Below are 26,904 nucleotides of genomic sequence, written 5' to 3' on the forward strand. Positions count from 1 at the left end.
CCGATTCCTGATTTTTAAAAAGACGGCTTGTCAGAGACAAATATCAACTCTATTTTAGAAGCAGCTCATTGCACAGTCTGTTTGGAGAGAGTTTAATCCAGGACATTTTGTTACAGCTATAATTTACAGATTTTTCCTGAATGACTCACACAGGCAGTCGCAAAGAGGCTATTTTGAAAAGCAGACAGCTAAAAAGATATATTGTGTTTGTGAGAGCGAGTGTGTGTGCGCGGACTTGTTTTTGTGGCTGTGCAGCACAGGGAGTGTGTTGCAGCTTTCTTGAGAATCATTCCTCCGTGAAATTAAATAGAAACTTGTTCTGTCATCTTTGTGAGAGCCAGTTTAAGTCTTAGACCGTGAGAGAGATTACATATTGTAAAACTGACAACTTTTTGTCCAGCTCTCGTTTTTCCACATCCATTCAAACACCTGTTTGAGGCTTAACGCTTCATTTTAGGGTTATATTTGAGGTTGGGATAAGCGTTTGGAAGCTAAATGAGATGGTGAAACCTTGAGTTGAGAGGCAGTCCAACAAGCCCGGCTGTATTTTAAACGAGTCCTTCTTTCTACACAGAGTGGAGCAGGCTGGACTCATTGTAGGAGAAACACTGGTAACAGAGAACAAATTCAGGATAAAATGCTGAAAACACTGTTGTGGAAACACTTCTGTGCACATTTCATGATGAATATACAGAGCGACAAGAAGGCAGTGTATATTGAAAACAGCTCTTTCATTTGTCTGACTGAATTTGAATCTGTTTTCAGTGAACATACAGATGCTTTTTCTGCTGCATCATGAACGTGCACTTTTTTCATTGAAACCATGTTACAATGGGATCTTTCGTGGCAGGAGGATGGAGGGGATCATGGCCCTCGTAGTTTACTGTACATGCAGGCATGTGCTTATTTAAGTACGTCTGATTACGTTTACATCAGCTTAACTAAAAGAACGATTTATGTGTTCTACGTTGTTAAAAGTGTAGAACATAAAATTAATGAAATGATGGTACATCTGTACTGTAAGAACAGTGAAGTATGGGACTAATTCTGCTGGTAACAGGAGACACTGTTGTAAAGCTGTTGGTGGAAACACATGTGACTCCATAGCAAGATTTTCTGTTGTTGTTGTTCCCACGGTGACAGAAATGTCCATTGTAGACATCAGGTTGTTAAGTCTGCAGTAGTTGAGGATTATTCAGCCTCCAAGCGACTTGTGTGTCATCTGCAGTTTCCCCGGTGGAGTTTTACTTCCTCATGTTGCTGATTGAAATAATGAGTCAAGCTTTTGATCTTCCTGGTGGTTTCTATCTGTTTAGAATACTCCCTCATCAGAGATGGCGCATCGTGTTTCCCGTCTCGGCAATATTTTTTTCACATCTCCAGCACACTGTGAAAAATCACGAGGCGAATTTACATAAGACTGAAGGCTTTCAGATAATTTGCACGCTAAGCAAAACAGAGGCTCATAAAGAAACAACTGTTTGACATGACGCTGATGTTGCACTGTAGTTGTAAACAAAATGTCCAACTAACGTTCAGCTTTGCCTTAAAAGATTTGAAAAAATGAATTTAGATAAATATTATTCTATTTCCAGGCTCGTCTACGCTGGATAGAAACATTAGGCACCAGTCTTCTGTTAATGATTCAGGCAAAAATAGGAAGATGAACAATGATCTCTTAAGCAGCAGAGATGACGTCAGACTGTATGTAAAAGATGGACACGATGCTGGTCCTTAAAGCACTGAGTGAGAATTTGTCTTCGTTTTCTTTTTAATGTGTCCAAATGTGGTTTGACCACATTTAAAAACAAATGTAGCGTCATCAGCCGAGTCAGCAAGCTCAGTTACTGAGGTGCATCCTAGACTGTGTGGGTGCGTATAGTTGCCAATTAGCCTTAACGTGCTAATAAATGCTAGAATTTTACAAGCACAGGTGCTTTGTACAATTTTCAAGTATTTCAATCAAAATGCTGTAAAATGTAGCAAACATGTCCCTGAAAATGCAAACTTTCAGCTTCAAAATGATGTAACCAGGTTATGAAAATGAAGCGTACAGTCAAGGATATTTTCTGGGTGAGGGATTTTTGGCTAAAAAAACAAACAATATAAAATATGTGTGGTTATTTTTCATTATCTTAAACGTGCACAATCCAAGATGTGCTCCGCAGGTAGTGCAATTAAAAAAAAAAACCCAGGAAGCATTAGTGTGTACTGCTGTGCATGTTTTATGCGTTCCTCAGTTGGAGGAACAGGAATGAAAACGATCTAGTAGCTTTCCTTTCGTTCCCATGCCAGATTTTCTCTGGTTCAAATTCTTCTTCATTGCTGCTCTTTTCTCCTAGCAGAGCAGTAAGTCAGTAGCTCAGGATGGGGAAATATAATGTCAGGATTGCACAATGGGACGGCACGCCTTGTGGGTTTCTTTCTGTCTTTGTGTGTGCGCCTGCATGGAATGCGGTGAGGGTAGAAAAGGAGAGCGCGAGTGAGTAAAGTCTGGGGGGGAAAGCTGACTGATAACATATTGTTCTGTACTTGTTTTGGCTGCTGAGTTGCATCCCAGTCTGTCATGCTAGCTCCTGTTTTTGGACTTGATGAATGCATCTGGGAATCAAACTGTGCACCAGTCAGCGGCTGAGGGGATGAAGGCTTAAATGCTTTGGGTGTGCTTTACTGGGCGTAAACATGATGGTTTGTCCAAACCACATTTATAAAAGAATAGTGTCATCTGTTTGTATTACATAGACTGTATATGTAAGATGGAGGCACTTAATTACTGTGACATAACTGAAATAGATAAAAAGCTAAAATTACCAGAGATGGGGCTCAGACTTCAGGGTGGTCTGTGAGTACAATTAACTACTAAGTGAGTCATGTATTTTTTTTCTTCATACATTAAAAATTCTCCTAAATGTCCTGACACCACATTTACTTAAGAAATTAACTCATAGCCCCATAAATAAGATATTTAACAATGTCCGCTGTACCATTAATGAGTTTTGAGGCTTGTTCACACACACACGGGGTTAAATCTGATCCAGTGCTGGTACCTGCACATGTGCAAAGGAGCACATTACACAGTTATTTTTGACTTGCTCATAGACGCTGAAAAGAAGTTGATGAAATTGCTACATGTGAACTTTCACTTAGAAAACATTAGGTTTGTTTTCAAGTATTAACAAGCTGAGAATTTTGTAAGATTTTGAAATTGTAAGTGCTTATCAGTCACCCATCTCCAGATTTGTTCTGGTATGGTGAAAAGAAATTCCAGTTAGGACCTTTTTCTGCTTCGGGGTGCTTTGCTGTCATCATGTTTCCATGTGATGGCATTTTAAATGAGAAATGCTATTATTGTTTGTGCCCTTGAGAAAAGAGTCTTACTGAAAAGCTATCTGGGCTGCCAACCATGCATTCCTATCTTTGTGTGACTTCCATGGAAACATGAGAGCTGAAAAACTTGAAATGTGGACATGATGATGAAGAGAAAGAGAAAGAAAAAGGGTTAAAGGAAAGAAGGGCTAAAAATGTGAGCTGTTTGTAGCAGGGACGTGTGACTCAGACTCTGACGGCTGCTTTCCACTGGAAGGCCGCGCTGTAGCCGGGATACTCCCTTAGCTACTGGACCTGCCCCATGCCCAAAAACAGAGGTGCTGTCTTGCCCCCGTCTAACCACATGCGCATACACAGACGCACACATGAATGGACAAACGTTTATTTCCATGGTGAGAAGATGTGTGCACCCACAGAGACACACAGAAAATATCAGAGCTTGATTGGACCTGTGGTACCATTAACTCCACCCCGCCGAAACAAATATAAGTCCAGATGAGCTCCGGATTGAGTGTCAGACTTTTAGCTTGTCAAGATGCCTTTTGGGAATTATTCTCTTATCATCTGGGGTTATAATATGAGAATTCCCTGGACGTTTTCCTCCTTTAATCCTTTGGATAACCTTGCTGAAAGGCTATTTTTCTGCCATGGGTAAAACGAGAACTGTGGACAAAGGTGATGAATCATATGCATGTACTCTGGATTAGTTTCATTGCCTGTGTTTATGGTGCGTTACAAGGGCTCAAGGTCACCTCTGCGTCGTTCTGCAGCAGGATTTCTTGATGGAACTGGAATTCTTCATTCATGTCTTTGGCCTTTCAGCTTGAAAGAATGTGTTCTTCAAATCAGCAGGGAGGAGCAGGGTGTAATCCGCACATTCACACACTTTCACCCACCTGGGAGCTGCTCGGTATCATCAGTGTCGCAGCGTTTTATTGACAGACCACTTGCACCAACTGCTGAGGTCAGTGTGTCTGCGAGGGCTCAGTGTGAGGGGAAAAGAGAAAGGAAAAGATAGGGCCAGTGCAGAGCGAGATAAAGCTCAGCAGCTGCTTTCTGCATGCACACACACACAGTCTGTCCTAGCCTGACTCCTCCTCGCTACCCCACCCTCTTCTCTCTTGTGCTCCCGCCCCGTCTCCCTCTTCAGCGGTAGGTACATGTGCAGTGAGCTTCGGCTACGAAAGCAGTCCAGGGCACGAGCCAAAGGAGCACACACCCACCAGCAGACAGCATTCTTCAACAGATCTGGGACTGCGATCATCTGAGGCACTGAAACCAGCAGATAAACTTCCAGAAAGATCCTGTGCTCGCACTTTTACACCCTTCAGCAGGCTGCAGTCAAAAGGCTCTCACACAGCTAAGGTAAGCTTCAGAGAGTTTCCTCATGTTTGTCTCCTGTGAGGCTTTTTCTTTATGTCTCACTGACACTGCTGCTGTCTGTGCTTCTAGTATACTTGTCATTTTGAGCTGGTTAAACTCGTTCAGTCAGCTGAAAGCTGCTTTCATTTTCCTTTTCTGAGGCATAACTTTGTCAAAGTTGTAGCTCGTTTCAGTGGCTGAAGAGCTGAACATCAGACAGCACCTGTTAATGCTCAGGAGCTGCTTTTGGAAGCTGAAATGATGCTTCATTTATTCAAAGTCAGTCCAGAGAGAGTACTCGTAAGTGTGTGCTCCTGTGGGCGTGTGCATGCATCCCACCCACGTGCATGTTCTCGCGTGCACTTTTGGTAATGAGCGAGAGGGGATGGATGGAAGAGTTTGGTGTGTCCACCCACTCCAATCTGGAGAGCCCATTCCCGCCATTTGGTGGGACAGGCTTGTTAGGCTGTGAGTGGAGCAACTGCTGACAAGTAGAGTAGTTTTCAGTCTCACCTGTTTGGCCACAGTTACTGATAACAGTGCTGATAAGTCTCGTTGAGAAGTTTCGTCAAAGCCTCATAATTTGATTTGTAGAGCTTCTCCCTTTGCGTGTTTCGTTTGTAAAATTCTCTTATATATGTATGTATTTATTTGTGTGTGGGTGTGGCTTGCTTCCATGCATTTTTATTTTAATTCATTTTGTATACTTTTCCAGTGAACTGTAAGCTCTGAAGCTTTTAAGGTTTCGATGTAACACTCCTCATATTAGGATGGATACTTGTCCATATCAGGGCATCCTGCAGCAATCGTTTAGATTATGAGTCAACACTTTGGAATTATATTGAGCGCTGTTGCTAGTGGCTGTGGGCAAAATGATCACCACTGAACATTCTGATCTCTAAACAAATAAAAGCATTTTTTACCAGAGTCTCTGTGGATGGCAGAGCAGCATGGTAATGCCTTGTTTTAGTGTCCCTGGTTACAACTGCATATTTTCACTGTAATTATGAGAGTGTTTACAGCCTTGCAAAAGGTATGTGGGTTGGTCTTTGTGGGAAATGTGTTGAGCAAGCTGCGTAAAGTGGTTTAACAGCACCTACAGCAGTTTAATGTAGCTGAAGCAGAGCGGACGGTGAGGTTATCACAGTGGGTTAGTTTGTTTTGGAAATATCGACATGAATGTAAAAGGGAGCAGGAAACAAGTGAAAAGGTAGCTGTGATAAGTTCAGCATTATCTTTTTTAGCATATGCTTCCCAAAAAAATCAAAACGAGTTAATAAAACAAATCTGTGAGCAGACGGAGGACTGGAGGCGGACAGATAAGAATCACTGTGGTGCAAGACTGGAGCCTTTCTTCGCTTTCACCTCAGTTAAAGTTTAACTTGTGATTCAGCCATTAAATCAGTGCAGTGTGTTTCTGTGGAAGGCAACCTTGATACTCTTCTCATTAAGTCTTCCTCCTCTCCCACAGCCAGTGACTCACCCCATCTGCGTCTCTTGCTGAGCCATTATTACCATGGAAACCCCGAGCCAAAAACGCACCAGCCGCAGCGCCGTCTCTCCGGCCCGCATCACCAGGCTGCAGGAGAAGGAGGAGCTGTGCAACCTCAACGACCGGCTGGCCGTGTACATCGACAAGGTGCGCTCCTTGGAGTCGGAGAACGCCGGGCTGCGGTTGCGCATCAGCGAGTCTGAGTCCTCGGTCACCCGTGATCTGTCGGGCATCAAGACGGCCTATGAGACGGAGCTGGCGGATGCCCGCAAGACTCTCGACCAGGTGGCCAAGGAGCGAGCACGCCTGCAGCTGGAGCTCAGCAAGATCAAGGAGGAGCACAAAGAGCTCAAAGCCAGGTAAGAAGAGCAAATGGGCGTGGACTTTCTTCCTAATAGCCAGGAGGGGGCGACTGCCCTGGTTTCAAGAATTGGTCCAGTTGTATAGAAGTCTATGAGAACATGCCCTCACTTTTTTCCCTGTTGTTTATGTTCCCAGTCGCTGATTTTAAGTCCTATTTGATACAGCATCACGCTTGTTGTGGGAATAAATGCCTACTTTGTTACTAACATCTGAGCATGCAGAGTCCTTGTTAGTCAGATCCAAGAAGGACCAAAAATAAATGCTAAAATGCAACCTTCAAAACAAATGTTCAAAAACCAGCTGGTCGGGATAGCTACACCCATTTATCAGACAGTTGCTATTGTACTGACATCACATTGTGGATGTAAACTACACTGTAACTTATTTCATGTGTAAATAAGTTAACATATCAGAAGCACACACTGATGATTTTGTGCATGTGTCATTTCTCTTCAGAGGACAGATGAAAACAAACACTGATGCAGTTTTGCTTCAGAGTCAGGGGAACCACTGGGAATGATCCATAAATCTTTCAAGCAGCAGCACACTGATGATGTAACGTTTATCTGCCGTTGTGTGGGATCTGTGTGGGGGAATTCCCTGACTTTCTGCCAAGTGATTCCACAGTAACTTTGATATGTTCTCGTATTCCTCCTGCTGCATAAGAATGATGCTTTTCAGATTATAGGTCAGCAATTTTTACTTTGTGGTGCTGTAAAAAACGATGAACCAGATTGTTATATGGGGACGCGTTAAGGATTCCCTGGCGTTGTTACTGCTGAGCGTCAGCCAGCGCAGGTTTGTCTTCTTTTAAAATATGTCTTCAAACCCTGTCGGTGTGTCTCGTAGCAGCTGGTTAAACTACAGTGAATGTGATGTGAACGTGTGGATGCAGCTGCTGTGATTTTACCTTTTGTGCTGCAATACTTTGAATTCACACCCTGTGTTGCATGAACAGCTGAGGAGGTGCAACACCCTGTCGTCTGTGGAATGCGGTGTGAGATGTGCAGCCAGATCCAACATCAGGGTTGTAAATGTCATTCCTGAGTTTGTCAGTTTTCAGGTGCAGTCATGTCACTTCAGTCCCCGTTGAAGGAAAGGACACACCTCCAGGCAAACAGGCTGAACACAGCCTGCTCTGCTGAGCTGGAATCACTGTCCCCGTGACAGAATGTCGACTCACAGCTTTACACACGGCGAGATTACTTTGCACAGGTGCATAAAGACTTTAGAGTTTTGGCATTTGTGAATTGAGTTCGTACTGAAGCATGAAATTGAATGAAAATGCAGTCTAATTTTACTGTTTTTGTTTTGTTAAATTCTGTTGCGTGGTGGAAGTGAAGAACACGCATGTCTGTCATTCATCCTTTATTTGAAACTTTCAAAGCACAGGAGGAATGGTGGACAATGAACCAAACCACTGTGAGGCACATGAGAGGGAGTCATTATTTCAAAACTTACACAACTCTGTACTAAAATGAAGAGTTTTCTGTACATATTGGTATATTATTTAGCATTGTGTCATATTTACAATGATGCATTGAGCAAACGGTATCCATGGCTGCTTGTTCCCAGATACTAATCAAGCTAGGCTACAGCATTCGTCACTACATCTAAATGAGGTTAGGAAGCGGAATGGAAACGGTTCCATTACAGTAGGTGGTTGACGCTGCATTCATTATTTGAAAACAACATTTAGAGGAAACCCTGTGTGTAGCTTGGCATGCAGGCTGGTGTTATTGGAGGAGTGTTGGAGCCGAGGCCACATTATCAAGCAGCTCTAACAGCTTCAGCTAGCTGAGGAGCTATTAGGATTGTGAGCAGATTTTTTCCCCCTGTAAGTCGCCCGAGTCCACAAAATTTCCGACTCGGTGCCTTACTGAATGTCTGCGCGTCTTCAGATGTTGGGGGAGTCTGTCGGCAGATCAGACTCGGCCAGCAGTGCTGCCCAGGAATGTGTTGGCAGCAAAGTTCATGTGAGGTTAGAGAAAGAGAAAATGCAAAATACCGACTCGCTGCACTCTAATTCTTTACAGTCAGCACTTTGTTTCCTGATTGTTCCTCAAACCAAAATCATTTTTTCAGGAATAAAATAGGTGTGTGTGTGTGTGTGTGTGAGTGTGTGTGTGAGTGAGTGAGTGAGTGAGTCCACAAATTTAATGACTCTTTGATCTGATTAGTTGCTAATTGCTTCCTTTTCAAAGACTTGACGTTTTATTGCATCTGAACCAGAGATGTAATCAGATTACTTTTTCAAGTAACGAGTAAAGTAAGGGATTACTATTGGGAAAAAAAAAAGGTAATTGGATTACTGTTACTTTCCTGTAAGCACGCTGCGTTACTGTGTTACTAAAGCCGTGGGTTTTGTTTGTGTTTTTTTTTTTTTTTGCGAGAGTGTCTCATGACAGTGACGTAAGCGAGTGCGACGTTCGTGGCAACAGCTGTGTGCAGATCAACAAAGGATAATATATGGAGTGCGGGAGAGCGTATGAGCGTGCAACGTTTAAAGCGTGGAAGTACTGACCTTACTTTGAGTTTGAGTCCATAAAAAGTGACAAAAACATTAGCGTCAAAAGTAACTAATTACTTTTGAAAATAAGTAATCAGAAAAGTAACGGGATTGCTTTTTCAGGGAAGTAATTAGTTACTGATTACTTTTTCCAAGTAACTTGACCAACACTGATCTGAACTATGAAACAGTGTGACTGTGGGTGTGGCCTGAGCTGCCGGCTCACTGCAAAGAGAAACAAGAACAAGGCTGAAAGTTTCCTCCACACCATGCGTGACTGGTGTCCTTGAGTCTAGTAGAATATCTACATCAATGATTTTCTGATGTGTGTCTCCCTTTTTTCCCTTATTTTTATTTGATGTATGTTTGTAGAAATATGTCTACAAATGCAAGTTTTTCTGAATCCAGTTCCATATAAACTCCCAAAGTTTGGGAGCACATCAGGTCTCGGCTGGGTCCTGTTGAAACGTTTCACACAAGTCCCTTCTTAAGTTTTTAAAAAATCCTGCTAAAAGGAAAAATAAGCACACAAATCAATCGGCTAACCTCCACAGCAGCGGTAATATAAGATCCATAACTCTGCGAGAAATGCGTCTTTAGTGTGGCTTACCTTTCTTTGAGTGGTCCTAAGCTCATCAGCTTAATACATATTGCATTCAGCAGTCTTTGCCTTATCACGGTGCTTCTTGCCTGCAGGAGCAACCACGGCTCCCACAGCAGTTTTACTTTCCTAAGGAGGCAGATTATTTTGATGCATGTGTGCTGGAGTCACTCAGTCCGGCTTGAGCTGCCTTTATCTGCTAGACTTTAAGTGGCGTGTTTGCTGTTTGGTTTCCATGGTGCTGTGGGAGCCTTGGTTCGGCTGTGTGACGGGGTTGTGACTCAGAGCCTTTTTTCAAGGCCTCTGGAATGGGCTGAGTGGACTCTCTGTGACGGGAAGTCGGCTTTATTAATACACACCGACGGGCTGCTGTGACGCTGCTGGGCTGAGCGTCAGGCGGCGACAGCAGCAGCAGAACGAACATGCGGCTGTTAAGTCTCACAATGTGTTGACTTTTCGCTGGTGTCCTTGCTTGTTGCTGCCAAACATGACACAGCAACAGGTGGAGCCTTCAGTGCAGTTCGGCTGACAGGACACGCCTGTTCAGCCCAAAGGCAGACACACACACGCCTTTGTATGCAGAACAACCGCAGGGGACACATGCTTTCATCCCCTGAAGCGAAGCAACAAGGGGTCAGAACGACAACCTCTCTCATATATAATTTAAAATTGTGGTGAAAAGCAGGTGTGAGGGAAATTTTAAAACAGGTCTAAACTTAAAGCCTGGAGCCACTTGAAATGGCTCAGGTTTGAAAACCAGGCAAAGCTACACTAAAGAGGAGACACGTTACTGTCAAGGTCTTTTTCATTGAATACTTGGAGCACTGCGGGTGTTATTGCAGGGTCATTTTTAATCCTTAACCAGGCTGATAAAGGAATTATTGGTCATCATATTACGTTTTATTTTAGCTTTGTGCTGCTATGCAAACTACACTAATCTAAGCATTTATATAATAAGCTCTTTATTTATAGACGACCTCTCAAAATCCACAGTACAAAGTGTTTCACAGGGGCAACAAAATACAGTCATCGACCCTGAGGTTAGATATCCACGATTATCCCCTTGAACTTCGATTATCCATTAAAAGATTGCTTCAGAATGCCATTCAAGTGGAAACTGACAAGACAAACACTGGAATTGTGTTTTAACACTGAACAGCAGAAGGCTCTGAGTTAAGTTGAAGCGTCAGGTCTTTGGTCTGCTGCAGGAAAACACAAAGAGGGAATTTTGTACTGTGGATTTAAACTTAAGTGAATGAAACCTCATATAAAGCTCATATTTACTAATGATTACTCACCACAATACGAAGGCTCTTCTCCTGTATTGCTGTAAGAGCAGGAGAAGTTATTACAGCCAACAAAACCGTTTTTCAGTGTTTATATGGAAACAACTTTAAATACTGTCAACTGTAATGATGTAAGGTTTATATTCACCCATCAGCCACGACACTAAAGAAACACCACCTAATATTGTCCCAACATAATAGCATTAACACAGGATCTCTGGGCGTGTCCTTTGGTTTTAGTGTGGAGTGAAATGGAAATGAAAAGTAAATCCAAGTGTGGAGGAAAGAAATTAAACTAGAAAAAATAATAAATAAATGCACTGACTCTGCATGCACAGGCTTGAGTGTTGTGATTGTAGCTGTAGCATTATGCCAGCATAACCAGCAGCCATTTTTAACAGACGTTTTAAAACACTCAACTTTGAGCTGCTCAGACACCAGTGCAGCATTTGAAAGTAAATAGCTAAGTCCTTTTTCAGGATCAGACACAAAGCAGGGATTTTCCATGGAGGAGTTTGCCCCACCTGTCTGAACGATGTGCGTGAAGGTGTGGCAGACACTGATGAAGCGCTCAGACTTCTTTTTTTCTTCTGCAGTCTGTTGAAACGGTACAAAAACCAATTAAATATACTGTAGCAGACGTGGCTGAGCACGTCTAGGAGCAGCTGCAGACTGAAAGGCAGTACAATACAAAGATGCAGCAGATGCACTAACACTGCATTCATGGACTGATGTGCAATGTTGAGCGCAACTATGACAGAACGGCTATCAGACTGCACTGCAGGAAATGCACTTATCACATCACACATCCCATTTCCTCAACTGTGAATACTTTCTTTTACAATTTGCCTACTGTATTATGAACTATGACTTGCGCATGTTTCAGACATTTGTTATGTTTATGGTCAGTTTTAGGCGTTTGTTTATTTTCTGATAAACTAAATTTCCTTGTTACGCTTCATTTAGATTCAAAGCTGTATTTACTGCAGTCCGGCGCTGTTGTTTCCCCCTGTGCAACATGTCACATAGCTGCACAGTACATGCCAGCACCCTGAGCAACAACAGTGTGATAAACAGAAGCTTTTCAATATCTGACCAAACTCTCTCCTGTGAGGAGAAAACGAGAAGTGAAAGGGGGAGCCCGCTCAAGTATCGGACGTCATAGGAAGCCGTCTAATATTAGTCACAGCTTGAGTTCGCGTGAGTAAAGTTTCTATATTTATCTCGGGGTAAATTCTAAACCTGTCGCTAAGGTAACGTGTTATACATCCGCTCTATTAATGGGTGATGATGTGTAACAGGAGGATCCATTCAAGCTGCTCCTGTCAGCTTTGTTGAGATAAAATGTTTGCTGGAAAAGTTCCTTCCTAAAATGGAAAAGAGCATCTGTTCCAGATCATTCAGCCTTTCAGGGCCTTTAATTTCTTTAGTTGTCTGCTTGAAACACCATCATTAAACTATTGGTTTGCTGAATGAGCAGGAGCCTGTCAGGAGGCTCGTGCGGTGGAAGATGTATTTTTTTTATTTGATTCTAAGAATTAAATGTGGAGAATAAGTTTTATTTTGATTTTATAGTCAAACCTAATAAAAAAAATCATCATTAAATCATATTTTTCATTAACAAGTAGAGAATGAAGCCAGTCGGTGATGTGTTGAACACAGCAGTTTTCCTTTCTCAACATTTTTGACTTTATTCTCAAAATAAAAATTAAGAAAAATGACAAATCCTTTCAAAAATACAGAAAGTTCTTTTATTTCTTTCATCTTTACTATATTTTCTTTATTATCGTTACTTTAAATGATTTAAATATTAAAAATGTGGATGTTGCGGCTGATTTTTCTCTATATATATTTTCTCAATGTTCCTTGCAATCTCTAAAATGTTCAGCTAAGAAAAATGTTTGAAAGGTTTGAAAATGCACAGTGTAATATAAAAAACCCCAAAACAAAAACCATCAAATGCTTTAAACATTTCTGTTTGCAGTAATTTAAAACTGGGCTTTTACCAAAAGACAAAGGATAAAATTGAAAATTATAATAAGACCCAAAATTCCCCTCCCAACCTCTTAAAGACTGATTATGGAGACTAGTTAATAATGAATGCCATTAATGTGCTGTTATTAGGTTAGAGCAGGATTATTTTATTTTTTAAAAGGGTTTGATGCTCATGTCACTATTTAAATTTCGGGAAAAACCCATTTTGGAGTTCTCGAATGTGTCTGGACACAAAGAGAGAAGCACGAGGTCTGACCTCTTCATTCATAATTGAGTGCATCACCATTACACCATCGCAGCTGCCATTACAAACCATCTCCATCATGAGCTTCAGTAATCACTGCATCAGTGGACCTTTTGTTACAGCAGACATTTTAACTCGTCATATAAAAGAATATAAATGCATTTAATTCTCAAATCCATCTCTCCAGAAACCTTTTTTTCAAAAAAAATACGAAAGGTTTTCCGCTGTATTAAGGCCAGAAGCGGGCAGCGGACCACCATCCAGCACCCGCAGCAGATTTCACTGCTCGATATCTTTTCTCATGTCGTTTGATCACATCCTCCTCTGTTCTTCTGGCTGCCTCGAAGGGGAAGCCCTGCGTTCCCTTGTGATGATCTCAGCTTGTATTACGTGACAGCGGACAATCGTCTGTCACACTGAGTCATGCCGGGCAGATAAGAGCTCGGAGAGCAGTCCAGGATTTTGGGTGTCTTCCAGCAGGGATGTAAATTGGATCATGCAGCTCTTTGTGTCGCTGTGTCACAGCTCTGAAGACGCCCCAAAAATGCCCGAGAGTCATAACTCATTTATACCTGAGCTGTCCTAAAGAGACGTAGTCGTTGAGGGGCATTTCCATTTAAGCTGACTTCAAACAGCAGGAGTAGCTTTTGATTCATTTTACTTGCTTTAGATTAAGAGATTTGTGTTTTATCTTTTAGTTTGATTAATCAAGAATACTTTAAACTATGGTTAATCCTGTGTGTTTGACTTGCTTTTTATATTTAGCTGTAAACATTTAAAGTCTATATTCAGCTCTGTCATATTTACACACTCAGGGAAAAGTTGCACATAAAAAGCAGGAGAAACGTCAGCTCTGCCAATAATTTACACTTTCCCTTATTGATTAATCTAAAGTGTTTTTTTTTTTTTTTTTCATAAATTGGAAAAAGAAAACTTGGGATCCTTTGTGTTTCTGTCATGTTGACTGTTACACTGGTGTATAGACATGCTGACCAAAGTGTCAAATAATGAGCTCAGTGTATGTGTGAGTAACGCTGAGCCAGAAATAATCGAAACACTCCGTTTCAGCAGAGATGGGATATCTCTGATGTGGTCATATTAGACACAGAGCACATTAGCTTCACTCTTACGTTTCAGATCTTGTATTTGTGAGGGGCAGCCAATCAGATGAAGGTTGGTATAAAGGAAGCATGCCCTTAAAAGGGGAAGAGAGCTAAAACGGCTTGGCTGAGGACCTGCACCAAGTATAATGATAAACACGATTAGTTTGAACTGTGAATGATGCAAAGCAGAAGAGTGAAAACACGTCGCTGGAAATGAGCATAATAAGTCACCTTTAGAGGCTTAAAGAGCCCCGAGTAGAGTTTGTAGGTGTGGTTGTTTACAGCCACACTTCCTGTTTTGCTTTTTTTGACTCAGTCTGATTTGGTTGAGGCACTAAAAACTGAATGGTTTCTTTGCGGAAAGATCTTGGTTTGGTTTCAAATACGGCCTGTTACAACATTACCCTTTTGTCCTGCATTTAAACGTGATGCTGACGAGTATTTATGAGCATCCCAGTACTGCCAAGTCTAGTGTGTTGTGGGCTGAAGTGAAGGGACAGCTACGCAGTGCCAGCGACTTTGACAAAACCATATTTTATGCTTTAGCAGTGAAATCATTAGTCTCCCAAATCCCTGATATGAAGCTTCATAACTTTTCATTTGAGAAGTAGGAAAATCCCATAAATGTGTAATCGCATAGATCAGAAAAGTGACAAACTTCTTGAAAATTTGCATTTTTTCTGATGCAGATATTCTGCAGATGAAGCTTGTGAGTGCTGGTGGTGTTTTGTTCTCTCGGGCCCTCGCAGAATACTTTGTGATGGAAAACAGATGCAGTAGGCCTGTAAATGTGCTGAACGGCGCTCTACACAGCTCTCTGCTGGCTTTATTGGTGTGCGAGTAATGAGAGACTCGGCCTTGGACTTCAGTGGACCAGAACTTGGTACCAAACTGAGATTTTGGCAGGCTGTCGTACTCTGTGTGTTTTAGTGATGTTTATAGAATGAAAGTTTCCACAGAGCCTGCAGAGGCAGCCAAACCCTCGATGAGTCACTCGCACATGGACAGGCTAAATCGCTTTAAGATGGTGGGACACCAAAGAGTCTCTCGCTCTCTCTCTGTGTCTTTGTGTCTCTAGCTTGCTTTCTCTCTCTGCCCAAAGACTTTCCCGTTGGGACGTAGACTGAGTGGCCGCTCTTCATCCTGCACCGTTCCATTCCCACCTGGTTACTTATGTAACAATGCTTCAGTTTCCAGACCTGTAAAATCTCATTTTCTCTGACATAAATTGGAGCAGTTGTGCTGTATAATCTAAGCAGGGCACTGAGTTTGTGAGGGATCTCGTTCAACTATCAGGCTCATATGTTCTGCATTAACTGCTGCGTTTGTTTATTAGGACTCAGGACTGACTGGAAGCCAAGCTTTGCCATCTTGATTTTGTTTATCTTAGCTTGCAGTGCTCTTATTGTTCAAGAAGCTGACCAGTTTCATTTAAAAGTATCATTAATTGTGTTCCGTATGTGTGAACTGCTTTTGCATTGTTGCGTGTGACAGAAGTGGCCGTTAAATTTTTTTTTTACAAACACGATTCTGGCAAACTGGGAAATAGTTTGCATGTTTTGGTTTGTGTTTTGTAACTTGTGGCACATGGGTGTGGCTTGCTAGCATCAGAGTTTACACAATCACTGGAAGCAGAGTTGTTTTTTAGAGCTCACCTGGCACTACTTGAGTCTTCCTGAAGCAAACCCGCCTTTTCTTCCTTTTCTGTCACTTTGATCTGTTGCACACTCACAGCGAGCGCTCCTGTGTTTCCTGTCCGACGGTACCAGCCTCTTACTGTTTTGCGTGAGAGCACCCAGTCGCTAGACTCGTCCCACAACCTCAACTTGGTTTTACTCCAAGAATAAATTCTTTCTTTTTTTACCCGCTTAAACGCTAGCACAAGCTACAGAACCCTGACTCATTAAGTCCACATGGGTTTTATTTAGCTCAAAGCTAACGATAGCTGTTTCTGGCGTTTTCGTTGTAAGTCAGTGCAGCTGGAGAAGCAACTAGAAACAGCCTGCTGTTACAACTTGATGCCTATATGAGGCTGAGACTTTTTTCTTTTTACTTAAAATGGGACTCAGCCGGATGATAACTGTCGCACAGTTCGGGCTGGATGCAATAAAGTGTTTGATCGACTTGTTGCAAGAAGTCTTGTGAAGCAGCAGGATAGTCTTGTTTAGTCAAAGCACTTTAACCTGTTGTCAGAATGCCTGCAAGCTAATGAAGGAGGACTGCTGTGATTTTATTAATTTTTTTTTTACTTGGAATTCACACGTCTAACAGGTCTGATTAACAGGAAGCGCTGAATAGTAAAGAACATGAACGCTTCTTCGTAATCTTATCTTAAGATCTATTTAGCTTTTTGTTTAATGATGGCTGCAAAAACCCCTGAAAGCAAGGGGCAGAAGAGGCAGTCGTGTACCAGCGTTGCTCTTTATCGTGTGAGTTGTTCTGATTCAACACCAGTGAAGAGTTAGCGTAAAAGCTGACACAAAGAGCAGTGACCAGCATCTGACTCACCCACTGATGAGTCATGTACTAATCGTGCAAAGGGGAACAAGAGGCGTTTCATGTGCTCTTTGGTGTCTGCGGTCTCACACACAGACTTTCTAACAGGCTCTGTCGACGGGCGGGACTCCGCTCTCTTTCTTCATTTGTTGACTGATGGTGTGTTTGAGCTTTAGCGAATGCAAATTTCTGCAGGCACGAATCAGACAAAGCGAGTGCGTGGAACTCATTTCCACGTGCAAATTTTGCTTTGGTGACAGCTCAAACAAAACCGAGTTTGATACGAGAGAACGTCTCTTGGCTCTCTGAAGCCGATTAGCCATGGTCACCATTTGCTTTGCTGTGAAAAAGCAAACACTAAAAACTCTGTTTCCATCTGCCACATGTGGATGCGAACGGGCGGTCTCTGGCAAAGGCCGCATTGTTGACGGTTTCTGCTGATTTATCCCACACGCACACACACAATCCCTGTCATTGTGTTCTTCATCCCAGAAGAGACACAGGAAACAGTCAAGTACCAGCCTGTTTCACTGAAAAATGCAGCAATAGAAAGTTTCACAAAATGCTGCAGAGCTGACTCGAACCATCAGGCTGAAGGCTGCAGAGTTTTTCTTTGTTGTTTCACAGGCCACACTCGAGGTTCTCTTCAACAACCGTCGTATCTGATATCATCTCAGAGCCTGCAGGGAAACTCTTCTGCTATACGTGTGAACGTGTCAGAACACCGTCTGGTTCCTCACACACGCCAAACCTGTTCAAAGTTGCATTTACATGTCCACAATTAGTGCGTGTTTTAAAAGCGTATAATAAATCAGGCCTCCAGTCCTAACTTTTTACATTGGTTGCACTGGTGCATTTTTCATTTAGGTGTAGCACCACATAGTTTTAGTGCCACAGAGTGGCAGATGGGTGGCAGTAAATGATAGGTGCTGTGTTCGCATTGTTGTTATGTGATTGTGGTTCAGCTCATTGTGGTTACCTCAGCAGTTCATGTCATGTCTGGGCTGGGCATTTCAGGGACGCGCGTAACGGCCACCACAGCATTTCTGCTGATCTGTAGTTCATTTAAATGAGCAAAATATTTAAGGTTTTGATTTATTTTAAGGATGAGTACAGGATGCGGTTTCACACACACTGCTTCACATCCAGGACGGCCGCCATCATGACATTCAGTGAGAGACGTAAGGCAGAAGAATGAAATTGTTTATGGGTTGATGGATTATTTGTAATTATAGATTCCAGCTTCTTAAATGTGTGTGGATTTACTGTAATTACCGTTTCTACACTTTAAGTTATTGTGCACAAGACTAGAAATGAAAACAACTCTTTGATGTCTGCTAAAGGCAGAAATCGGGCTTTATTTCGATTTTTACCTGCGTGTTGTTTTGTGCTGGATAACCGAGAAACTGTTTCCTCAGTGATGCGGGAAACTTCAAATGATTTGACTTTGGCCGGGATTCAGCTGGTTGTTGTGATGAGTAAGTCGCCTTTGGAGAATAATTTATGCAGTTAAATTTTGTTTGAACAAAACAGTTTATTTATTTTTATTTGTTGCTATTTTAACATTTGACTTCTGAAAGTAAGTCATAACCAAAAGCACATTTGGATACAGGCGCTATAATAAAAAGCGTTTTTATTTTAAAGGCCATTAGCAGAGGATCATGCTGTACTCTGGCATGTTTTCCTGGTGCCTCATTATTCACCAACCTTCCTCTTAGTCACCTTTTCCCCACAGTGCTCTCCACATAAAGTGGCTTTGTGAATTGCTAAACTAAACGTGGTGAAGCTGGAAAAAGGAAACACTGGGCTATAAAAGGAAAAGGGAACATTTTAGATGGCCTATAGGGAATGTGGAAGATCCCCCTCCTCCTGCCCCCCAATTTCTCCTCTGTGTTTGAGCAGTGAGTCATCAGGAAACCCCACCCACACAGACCGTAGCAAGCTTTGCAGAAGGGGGTGTGTCTGTGTTTATATAGCAGCATACCATATAGTTCGGTGGACACTTGCATAAGTTGGCGGTTTAAACAGGGAAAACCTCAGTGGGTTTCCTCCTGCAGCCTCTGATGTGCACGTGTGCAAAGCGCTGAAGCCCCTACTCCTGCAGGGGAGCTGCTCCTGTAAACACTGCAGTCGTAGTGAGCATCTCCCAGCTGTCGGTGTGTGCACGCTGCTGTCTAAAGCCTCTGCAGCTACTTTACATAGAAGCAATATGTTGGCCAGGTTTCCTGCGAGGAATTTGGAGGGCTTGTGGATATTTTTTTTTTCTTCAGCACAAATGACAGAAAAATAACATTAAAAAATCTTGTTTTTAGAGTTTAGTAACCGTTTGATTTTGTGTCATTAATTTAAACATGAACACACACAGAGTGTGCTACCAGCAGATGAAAGCCAGACTTTCTGGAAACGGATGTTATGGATTTTTTTTTGTTTTGTTAAATTTTTCCAATACTACAGAAACCACAAATTCAGAACTGTCAGTATGGATGGATGAAAGGGTTGCATGAGGAGGCCCCCAACCTTTTAATCTGATTGTGCGCAGCCAGGAAAATGATCCAGGCTGCCAGATCACTGCAAAGAAGGAAAAACAAAGGCGGCTCAGTTCATGGAGAGATTAGACAATGACGTTGTACAGTCTCAAATATTTTGTCTCTTAAAACAGCACATTCTGCACACATGGGTAACTTGCATTAGCTTTTATTTACTACACACTACAAACTGTAAATAAAAGATAGAATAAAAAGTGTTAGCTTTGTTACCTGGTGCTCACCCACCAACTGCCGAAGGAGCCAAATTAAAAGCCAAAAAGTTGTTTTAGCAGCGCTTTAAAGGACATCAGAAGTACAAGTGCGACTTGAAGCCTAGCAGACAGCTAACTCTCACAACCATAATAATGCCTGACTAACCCCAGCTGGGTTATAATTTGTTAATTTAAAAAAAAATTAAAAAATCTCCAGAGCAGCCTCAAGTGGCTGTTGGAGGTACTGCAGGTTCTGCTTTGGCTTTAGTTTCTGGTCCCTGAGCTTTCTGCCTTCTTTTAGTAATTGCAAGCGACACACAGAAACACTGCTTGTGCTGTATCTTGCGCACTGCGCCACAAAAACCAAATTCTTTCCATACTTAAATGTGTTTCTTCTATAAAATGTCTAAATTTAAGTTCCAGATTTATAGGCCTCATAAAGGTCTTTGCATAGCCTCTTTTCTGGCTCTGGTCACAGTCATTTTTCCTTCATAGCTTGTAGGAATAGAAGGTTAGACTTTCCTTCGGGGCTGCACGCAACAAAGCACCACACTCAAAGTCCTGAGGTGTGTTGAAAATCTGCACAGAAAACTCTACACCTTTTTATTCCACTGCGTCCACAGCGTGCTGGAAATGTGCACGCTAGCAGGCCTGACGACAAGGCCTTGGTTGCCATGGCAACGGCATAGCAAAACAGGGGAGGAGGGAGAGACACGGCGGGCTTTTTTCTCTCTTTCACTCCGTGAGGCGGAGTTCGTTTCTTGTTACTGGGGTGGACAAAGATAGCTGTGAGTCATCCTCGAGGCTCGGAGCGGAGCCAACACATTCCTCCTCCTCCTTCTCCTCCTCAGATTTCTTGTCTCCATTAGTCCCCCTCTTTCTCTTTTTCTTGTTGTCTCAGTCTTTTTTTTGTATTTCCATTTCACACCACCATCTCCTACTCTCCCCCATCTCACACCAACTCCACTGAAAAGCTCCCATTTTGTCTCTGTGCCTCAGCATGTGCCAGTTTTAAATCATGTGTAATGAAATTCCTCCAAAGAGCTGAAACGTAAACAATACCATTTTTTATTTTTTTTTTTACGATTTTATGTTTTTCCCTTCTTCTTTAGGCTGTAGGTATTAATGTGTGGAATAAAATAAAAAGAAGTGTTTTACTGTCTAGAGACAAGAAGAAAGCTTGACAAAATTCAGTTTTTGATCTAATTGTTTTTTCTCTGCAGAATATAAAACTTTTAATTTTAATCGACTCTGCATTTGTTTGCTCAGCTGTTAGATCAGTACCACCTTGCTTATTCCCCTGCTGATGATGTTGTAAATATTAATTATAAGTTTCTTAAAAATAACTGCTGAGTTTCTCCACATGTGTCCTGAGAACAATTTGAGTCTTCAGAGATTGAATATTTATGTGTTTGCTGTCTAATTTATATATGAACCTGTAATTCTGAGCAAACGGCTGCATGAAGAGCACACACGACAGATCGCACATGAACGTGGAGGGACCGGCATGCACATTTCACATTAGCACACACTGAGGTCGTATATACAGACGTTGGGTCCACAGATGCACGTACTCTGTCATGTTTGCAATTTTTGCATTGCAGAAGACTTAAACTCCACAAAGCCACACAGATGAGGTTTTCCAATGCTGTTCCATCCTCCACAGGCACCGCTGGCTGTTTTAGCAGACATCCAGCAACAGCATCCTGGAGAGGTCCCAGTCAGAGAAGCGCATCATTGAGATGCGTTTTGTAATGCAGTAATCTTCTGATTCCAGTTTGTGATTTTGATTTTGTGATTACATCAGGGGGAAAAATAGCTTTTGCAATATTTTCGTTTTTTTTTGTGTGTCAGAACTTCTCAGTTTAAAAAATTGCTTATAGTCAAGGTGCCAATCTTACCTCCCAGGACAAAAGTTATTGGAGTGTATTTAATTTGCAATTTTTATTTTCACTTCAGTTTCTTTTTACTTAATTTCCCAGATGGGTTTTCTCATTTTAGTTCAGTTTTTACCATTAAAAATGTTTTTAGTTGTACTTTTCATTCATGTCAGTGGAAATTTTGGCATTTTTAAAAATTCTACATAGAATTATTTTCATTTTTCTGCAGATTGCAAAATGTAAAAAGTTCAGAATTGATGTTATAATGCACTCAAATCAGTATTTATAAGCAGGGATGAATCCATGAGAACCTGCTTATACAGGTCGCTTTGAAAAATTTAGCAAAACTAACAAAGACTAAAACTAAAGAAATTTCCTTTTGTAGTTCATAAAATCATTCTATTTATTTAATGTAATTTATTTATTTATATATTTCTTTGTTTCACTTAACTTCATCTAATTGTAATACGTAGATTAGAGTTTGACTATAATAACTGTAGTCGGGATGAGTCAGTCGTGCCATTTAATCCTGCGTCCTAATGTTCCTGACTTATAGTAAAATAATTACTTAGTTCCTTTTTCTTTTGTAGTTCATATAATAGGAAGTGAAGTTAGAGTGCAAACGGCTCAAACGTTCTTTACCTCACATGCGTGCCTTTTTTGCCTATTTAAAGCTGAAATTGTGCTCGAAGTTTTTACGTTCAGAGAAATGTGAGTAAATTAGTAGTAGTTGCAGTTTTGCAGACAAATGTGCACCTTTGCACCTCCCTGTTCAAAGCCACTGACAATACTCATTTAATAAAACCGTTATTGAATGCGATCCTATTGTGAGTTTTTGGTTTAGTCCCTCAAAGCGTTGCACAGTACAGAAGCTGCTATAAAGTAATTAAATAAGTGGGTTTTCCCAAGCCATTAGGGATTCTCGTGAGTGTCTGTATGTTTTTTCACTCCACCACTTTGCTTCACACTGAAGTATCTCAGCAGCAATCGGATTACTGTGAAATTTCTGTACAGAAATGCTTCAGAGTGCTACCAGCAGAAATTTTCATTCAGCCTGTGAAGGGTATCTTTCGATTATCTAGTAGATGGGATTAAATTCATTCTGCCACATCTAGCCTGCAGACTTTGATCTCCAGCCTGTATATAAAAGATGGCGACACGGTGAAATCAGCCATTGGTCACGTTTTGAAAGCTTAGGTTGAGCACCTTGGCTGGATGTGACTGAAAGTCAAAGGACACTGCATTCACATGTAGTCAACTTATCAGAGACAAAATAGGGCCATCGTTAAATCAATAACAATCAAACAAGACTTAACTGTGATCAAGAACATACATTTGAACTGTTTTGATTAGAAACAATCCTTTTGGCCTGGTTTGAGTGTATATGCCTCCATCCATACAGTATGAGGAGTCTCTAAACGAATTAAGGACACCTAATGAGGGTGGTAATAATAAAAACATCAACACCACCACATGTGTGTCCGTGTTGGTGCTGGTCTCCCTTTTTATAGGAAGGTCCTGAGAGGTTAAGCCACGGACCCGTACGTTACATGATGGATGGAGCGTGCTCGTGACCTCCTGAGTTTTCCCCTCCTGCTGTGCCCTATTTAGTGTCTGCTTGAAGGAATATGAATGTCAGGAATTTGAGCTGTTTGCAAGAAAGAACCTTTCTTTGGAAGGAGAGATGGACGTAGTCAAACTGTACAAAGTTTAAAAATGCTTTCTTTTTCTGTAACGTCTGTTTTCTCCTTTTAATCAAACATTTTATTTGAATGCGTTTTATAAATATACCGAGCCATTATTGTCTTTGTTGACTCATATCAACATTTAAATGCCATTTACAGATATCAGGGACCTGGGATCTGTTATGTCAAATTATTTTTGTTTTTATTATTTGTTCACATTAAGGAAGAAGTTTTTGATTTTGAGGATCTCAAAAACAAACTGGAAAAAAAATCATCATTGTTTTTTTTTTTTTGTTTTTTTTAAACATCAGCATGGATGCTGTCAGCACTGACCTGCTTTTGTGTCTACGAGGGATTAAAACCAGAACAAAACAAGAGCACTACTTTCAGTAGACTTGTGACAACTTGGCTGCACAGGGTGACCCAACATCTTAACAATCACCCCAGTTCATATATAATCTAGTTATAGTATAAAGTCACAATATCAAACACCCGGCCTGCAAGTCTTTTAGCTCTAAGCTTTTCTTATTCTTTTATGTGCGAGGAGAATACAAACTGCAAAGCAGCATGTTGATACAGTAGAGGCACATCCATCCATTAATTCACTGCTGAAGCTGATCCACTGGGCCCATTAGCCTTAATGAATGTCACAGCAGACACACACACACACACACACACACACACACACACACACACACACACACACACACACACACACACACACACACACACACACACACACACTCTCGTCTGCTGCAGAGTCACACTGTTAAAACAGTCTGTTGGAGAAAATATTAACATCCAGACAAAGAGCTGCATACTTTCTGTTAATGTTTATCTCCAGCTGTAAACAAATGAGTTTATAAGTGAAATGAAAAACACACCTCTCATTGTCTCCTTCTCTCATTACAGCCATGTTTGGGTTATTTTTCTTTCTTTTATAGACGTGCACTGGGTATGTTAATGAGCATTGCGGTGAATTTAAAATATCCCACAATAACATAAAGCAGCGACTTTAGTAAATAAGTTTCCAGAAACGTATATGAGCCTCGAGGAGCATGGCACCTCCTCATGTTGTTAAGCTATATTATTGTTATTACAGTCACAACAGTATAAGCCATTAAGACATTTTATAGCAGTTGTCACGTCTCTTTTTACACGAGTTACTAATCTGTCCAGTGGGAGAAGCTCGGAGCTCTGTGATGACTGACATGTCAGAATGAGGCAATAACTTTGTTGGTCCAACAACTGTTGTAGGTGTTAATAGTGCATTTTGTGCTGCACTACACCTGAGCCATGAAGTCATTCTTTGACAAGTCAAATATGACAAATAGTTGCGACACATAAGCAGGAACCGATATCGTTCTTCCTTCCTACTCTGGTGCAGTCATATCAAACAGAGGTTGATTCAAAGAAAGGCAGAAAGGCAAGCTGCCCATGAGCAAGGCTTTTAACTCCAGCAAGTATTTGTGATGTTTATAGAAAGCGATGTGTGGTCTGAACATCAGGCACTTCAGTTCAATAATATCTTTATTAATATTAAAAACAAAACAAAAAAACCAACAGATCTGAAAACAGTGAAAAATCTTCTTTGATTCCTCAGCTGTTCATAAAGAATGAAATGCTGTGTTCATGAGCAACAATAAAAAAATGTTGTGCTGCAGAATTTTGATGATTATTTTTTTCCCAGAGTGTTATTTAAAGAGCACGTGTGAATCAGTCTCTGCTTTCTTCCCTGAGCTGCGTATGTCTGTGTTTGTGAGCAGGCCGAGCCAGGACGCTGATTTGATTTGGGCCCATCAGAAACTGGGCGGCCCTCCTCCTCCTCCTCCTCCTCCTGCTTCTTTTTTTCCCTTTTTAAAATTTTTTTTTAAAAATCTGAACATAATCAGTCTTGTAGGCTCTTTTTTTCTTTTTTTCCTAAATCCGCTTCGGTTTTCCGCTTTCTGCCTGTGATGCATGTTTTTTTCGGTTGGCCTGCTGTTTGTTTTGGCTCTTTTTTTCAGGAAAACAAAGTTTCGCTTTCATCCTCTTAAAAAGAAGTCCTGGGTTTTATTGAAAGCAGTAACGGATATTGATTGCTGTGTCATAAACGCATTTTTGCTTTGGAGTTTATATCCGTCAGTTCACTCTGCTGTGGGGTATCTGTGTGTCTTTTTGCCTGCTTCTCCATACACTGGCTTTCCTAACAGCCTGCAGTCCATGACTAGAGGACTCTGAGGTCTGTGTGAGCAGCCTGGAAGCCTTCTCCTGCAGCAGATGGTCATTATTAGTGACAATGAAGCCTGGCCCACAGGGCCAAATAGAATAATAGGGAGCCCATTTCCTCCTCAGTCGTGCATGAGCCTCTGTCCAACCCGTCCCCTGTCTTCACGTTGTGCTGGAAATATATAGTTTTTCCACAGGCAGTTCCAAGATTTCTTTTACTTTTTCCCCTCACACAGTTCTCTGAACAAACACGAGTTCTCTAAAAACGCCACAGGTTGTCTCAGAGAGAAGTTCATGTGTAGTTTGGGAGTCCAATAACAGCACAGCGTGTCATCCACAGCTTCTCTCACTGCCGTGTACTTTGGTGCTATTTATCGCTCGGCACAGATAAAGAACAGATTCTCCTTTTATAACTTTGTAGATTTTAACCTGAATGGAAGCTAACAGGAAATCTATACTGCAAGTTACCAAATACATTATCTGATGGACTGATGGAGGGTAATAAACCAGTCGACAGCTAAATAAATACATAGAGAAATAAATGGCCTAATAAAAAAATATGTTGGATTTAATGTTATGCCTGTGACCTTCTGTTACATGGAAGGATTTGTGGTGAGGACCTTCTTTCACCTTCTCCACTGAAATACAGACAATAGCCTAAGTGGAAGTTGATTTATAGAAAGCATTTATATTTGTTCTCTTATTTATTTCTCCTCTTTTTCTTGGGTCACCTACAAAAACTGTTCCATGGATGGCAAGGCAGCTTTGTTTTATATAGCACCTCTAACACAGCTGCACCTTTTTAAAATGATTTAGATTATAAGAGGCTGTAGACCTAATGTGAGTGTTTAGATGAGAGGATGGAGAGCTAACTTGTGTTTATTTCTGCAACATGAGAATCTGTGGGGATCGACTCACTTTCAGGACCAGCCTCAAGTGGTGGTTAGCAGAACTGCAGTTTTTGGCATTTTTGATTAGCTTCTTTTCTCAGTACTGGATGCGGCCACTTGTAGTGCTTCAATAAGGCTGATAAAATGCTTGTCTGTGGGGAATAAAATTACATTTATCAGCAGGGATATGATGAGCACAGTTAGAATACATAACAACGACACATAAAGTACCAAAAAAATCTATAAATGACATCCTGTCATCCTTATCGTCACAGGAACACCAAGAAGGAGTCTGACCTGGAGGCAGCTCTGGTCAGGTTGAGGGACTTAGAAGCTCTGCTCAACTCCAAAGATGCTGCCCTCAGCACTGCCTTGGGGGAGAAGCGAACCCTGGAGGCAGAGGTGAAGGACCTCAAGGCCCAGCTGGCGAAGGTAAAAGACATTTTTATCCAAACTTAAGTCTTACATGGTTAACGTGGGCAGGACGAGTACATTTCATTTTATGGAGTCTGAATTGTTGGTTATTTACTGCTCAGTTTTTTTTTCTTCTTTTACTCTGTTGCTTTAGCATCAAAGTAAAAGAAGTTCCCTCTACATTAATGAAAGACAGTGAAAGCCTCGTGGTCCTGTGGTTTAGCGTACCTCTCAGAAGTGGTTTATTCGTGGTCTCAAATGGGGAAAATCCCACAAACACCAATGTGCGTTCTGTCCCGCCCCCTTGAGCTG

The 26,904-nt window shown here is 41.5% G+C and overlaps 1 protein-coding gene across 3 annotated transcripts in view; it reads left to right on the top strand.

Annotated features, from left to right (window-relative positions):
• The window catches only part of LOC143421144 (lamin-A-like), a 39,674-nt gene that overhangs the window by 1,441 nt on the left and 11,329 nt on the right, over positions 1 to 26,904 (top strand). Inside the window, exons 1-4 of one of the 3 annotated variants that reach the window (XM_076890274.1) lie at positions 3,858 to 4,291; positions 4,478 to 4,692; positions 6,161 to 6,540; positions 26,454 to 26,610. In XM_076890274.1, the coding sequence (XP_076746389.1) occupies positions 6,206 to 6,540; positions 26,454 to 26,610 (492 nt within the window). In that variant the 5' untranslated portion in view covers positions 3,858 to 4,291; positions 4,478 to 4,692; positions 6,161 to 6,205. Of the gene's footprint in view, positions 1 to 3,857; positions 4,292 to 4,477; positions 4,693 to 5,808; positions 5,900 to 6,160; positions 6,541 to 26,453; positions 26,611 to 26,904 lie in introns of those variants that run through there. The other 2 variants (XM_076890273.1, XM_076890275.1) reach the window with 2 other exon arrangements.

Source organism: Maylandia zebra, linkage group LG11, assembly GCF_041146795.1.
Source record: "Maylandia zebra isolate NMK-2024a linkage group LG11, Mzebra_GT3a, whole genome shotgun sequence".
NCBI classification, from domain to species: domain Eukaryota; kingdom Metazoa; phylum Chordata; class Actinopteri; order Cichliformes; family Cichlidae; genus Maylandia; species Maylandia zebra.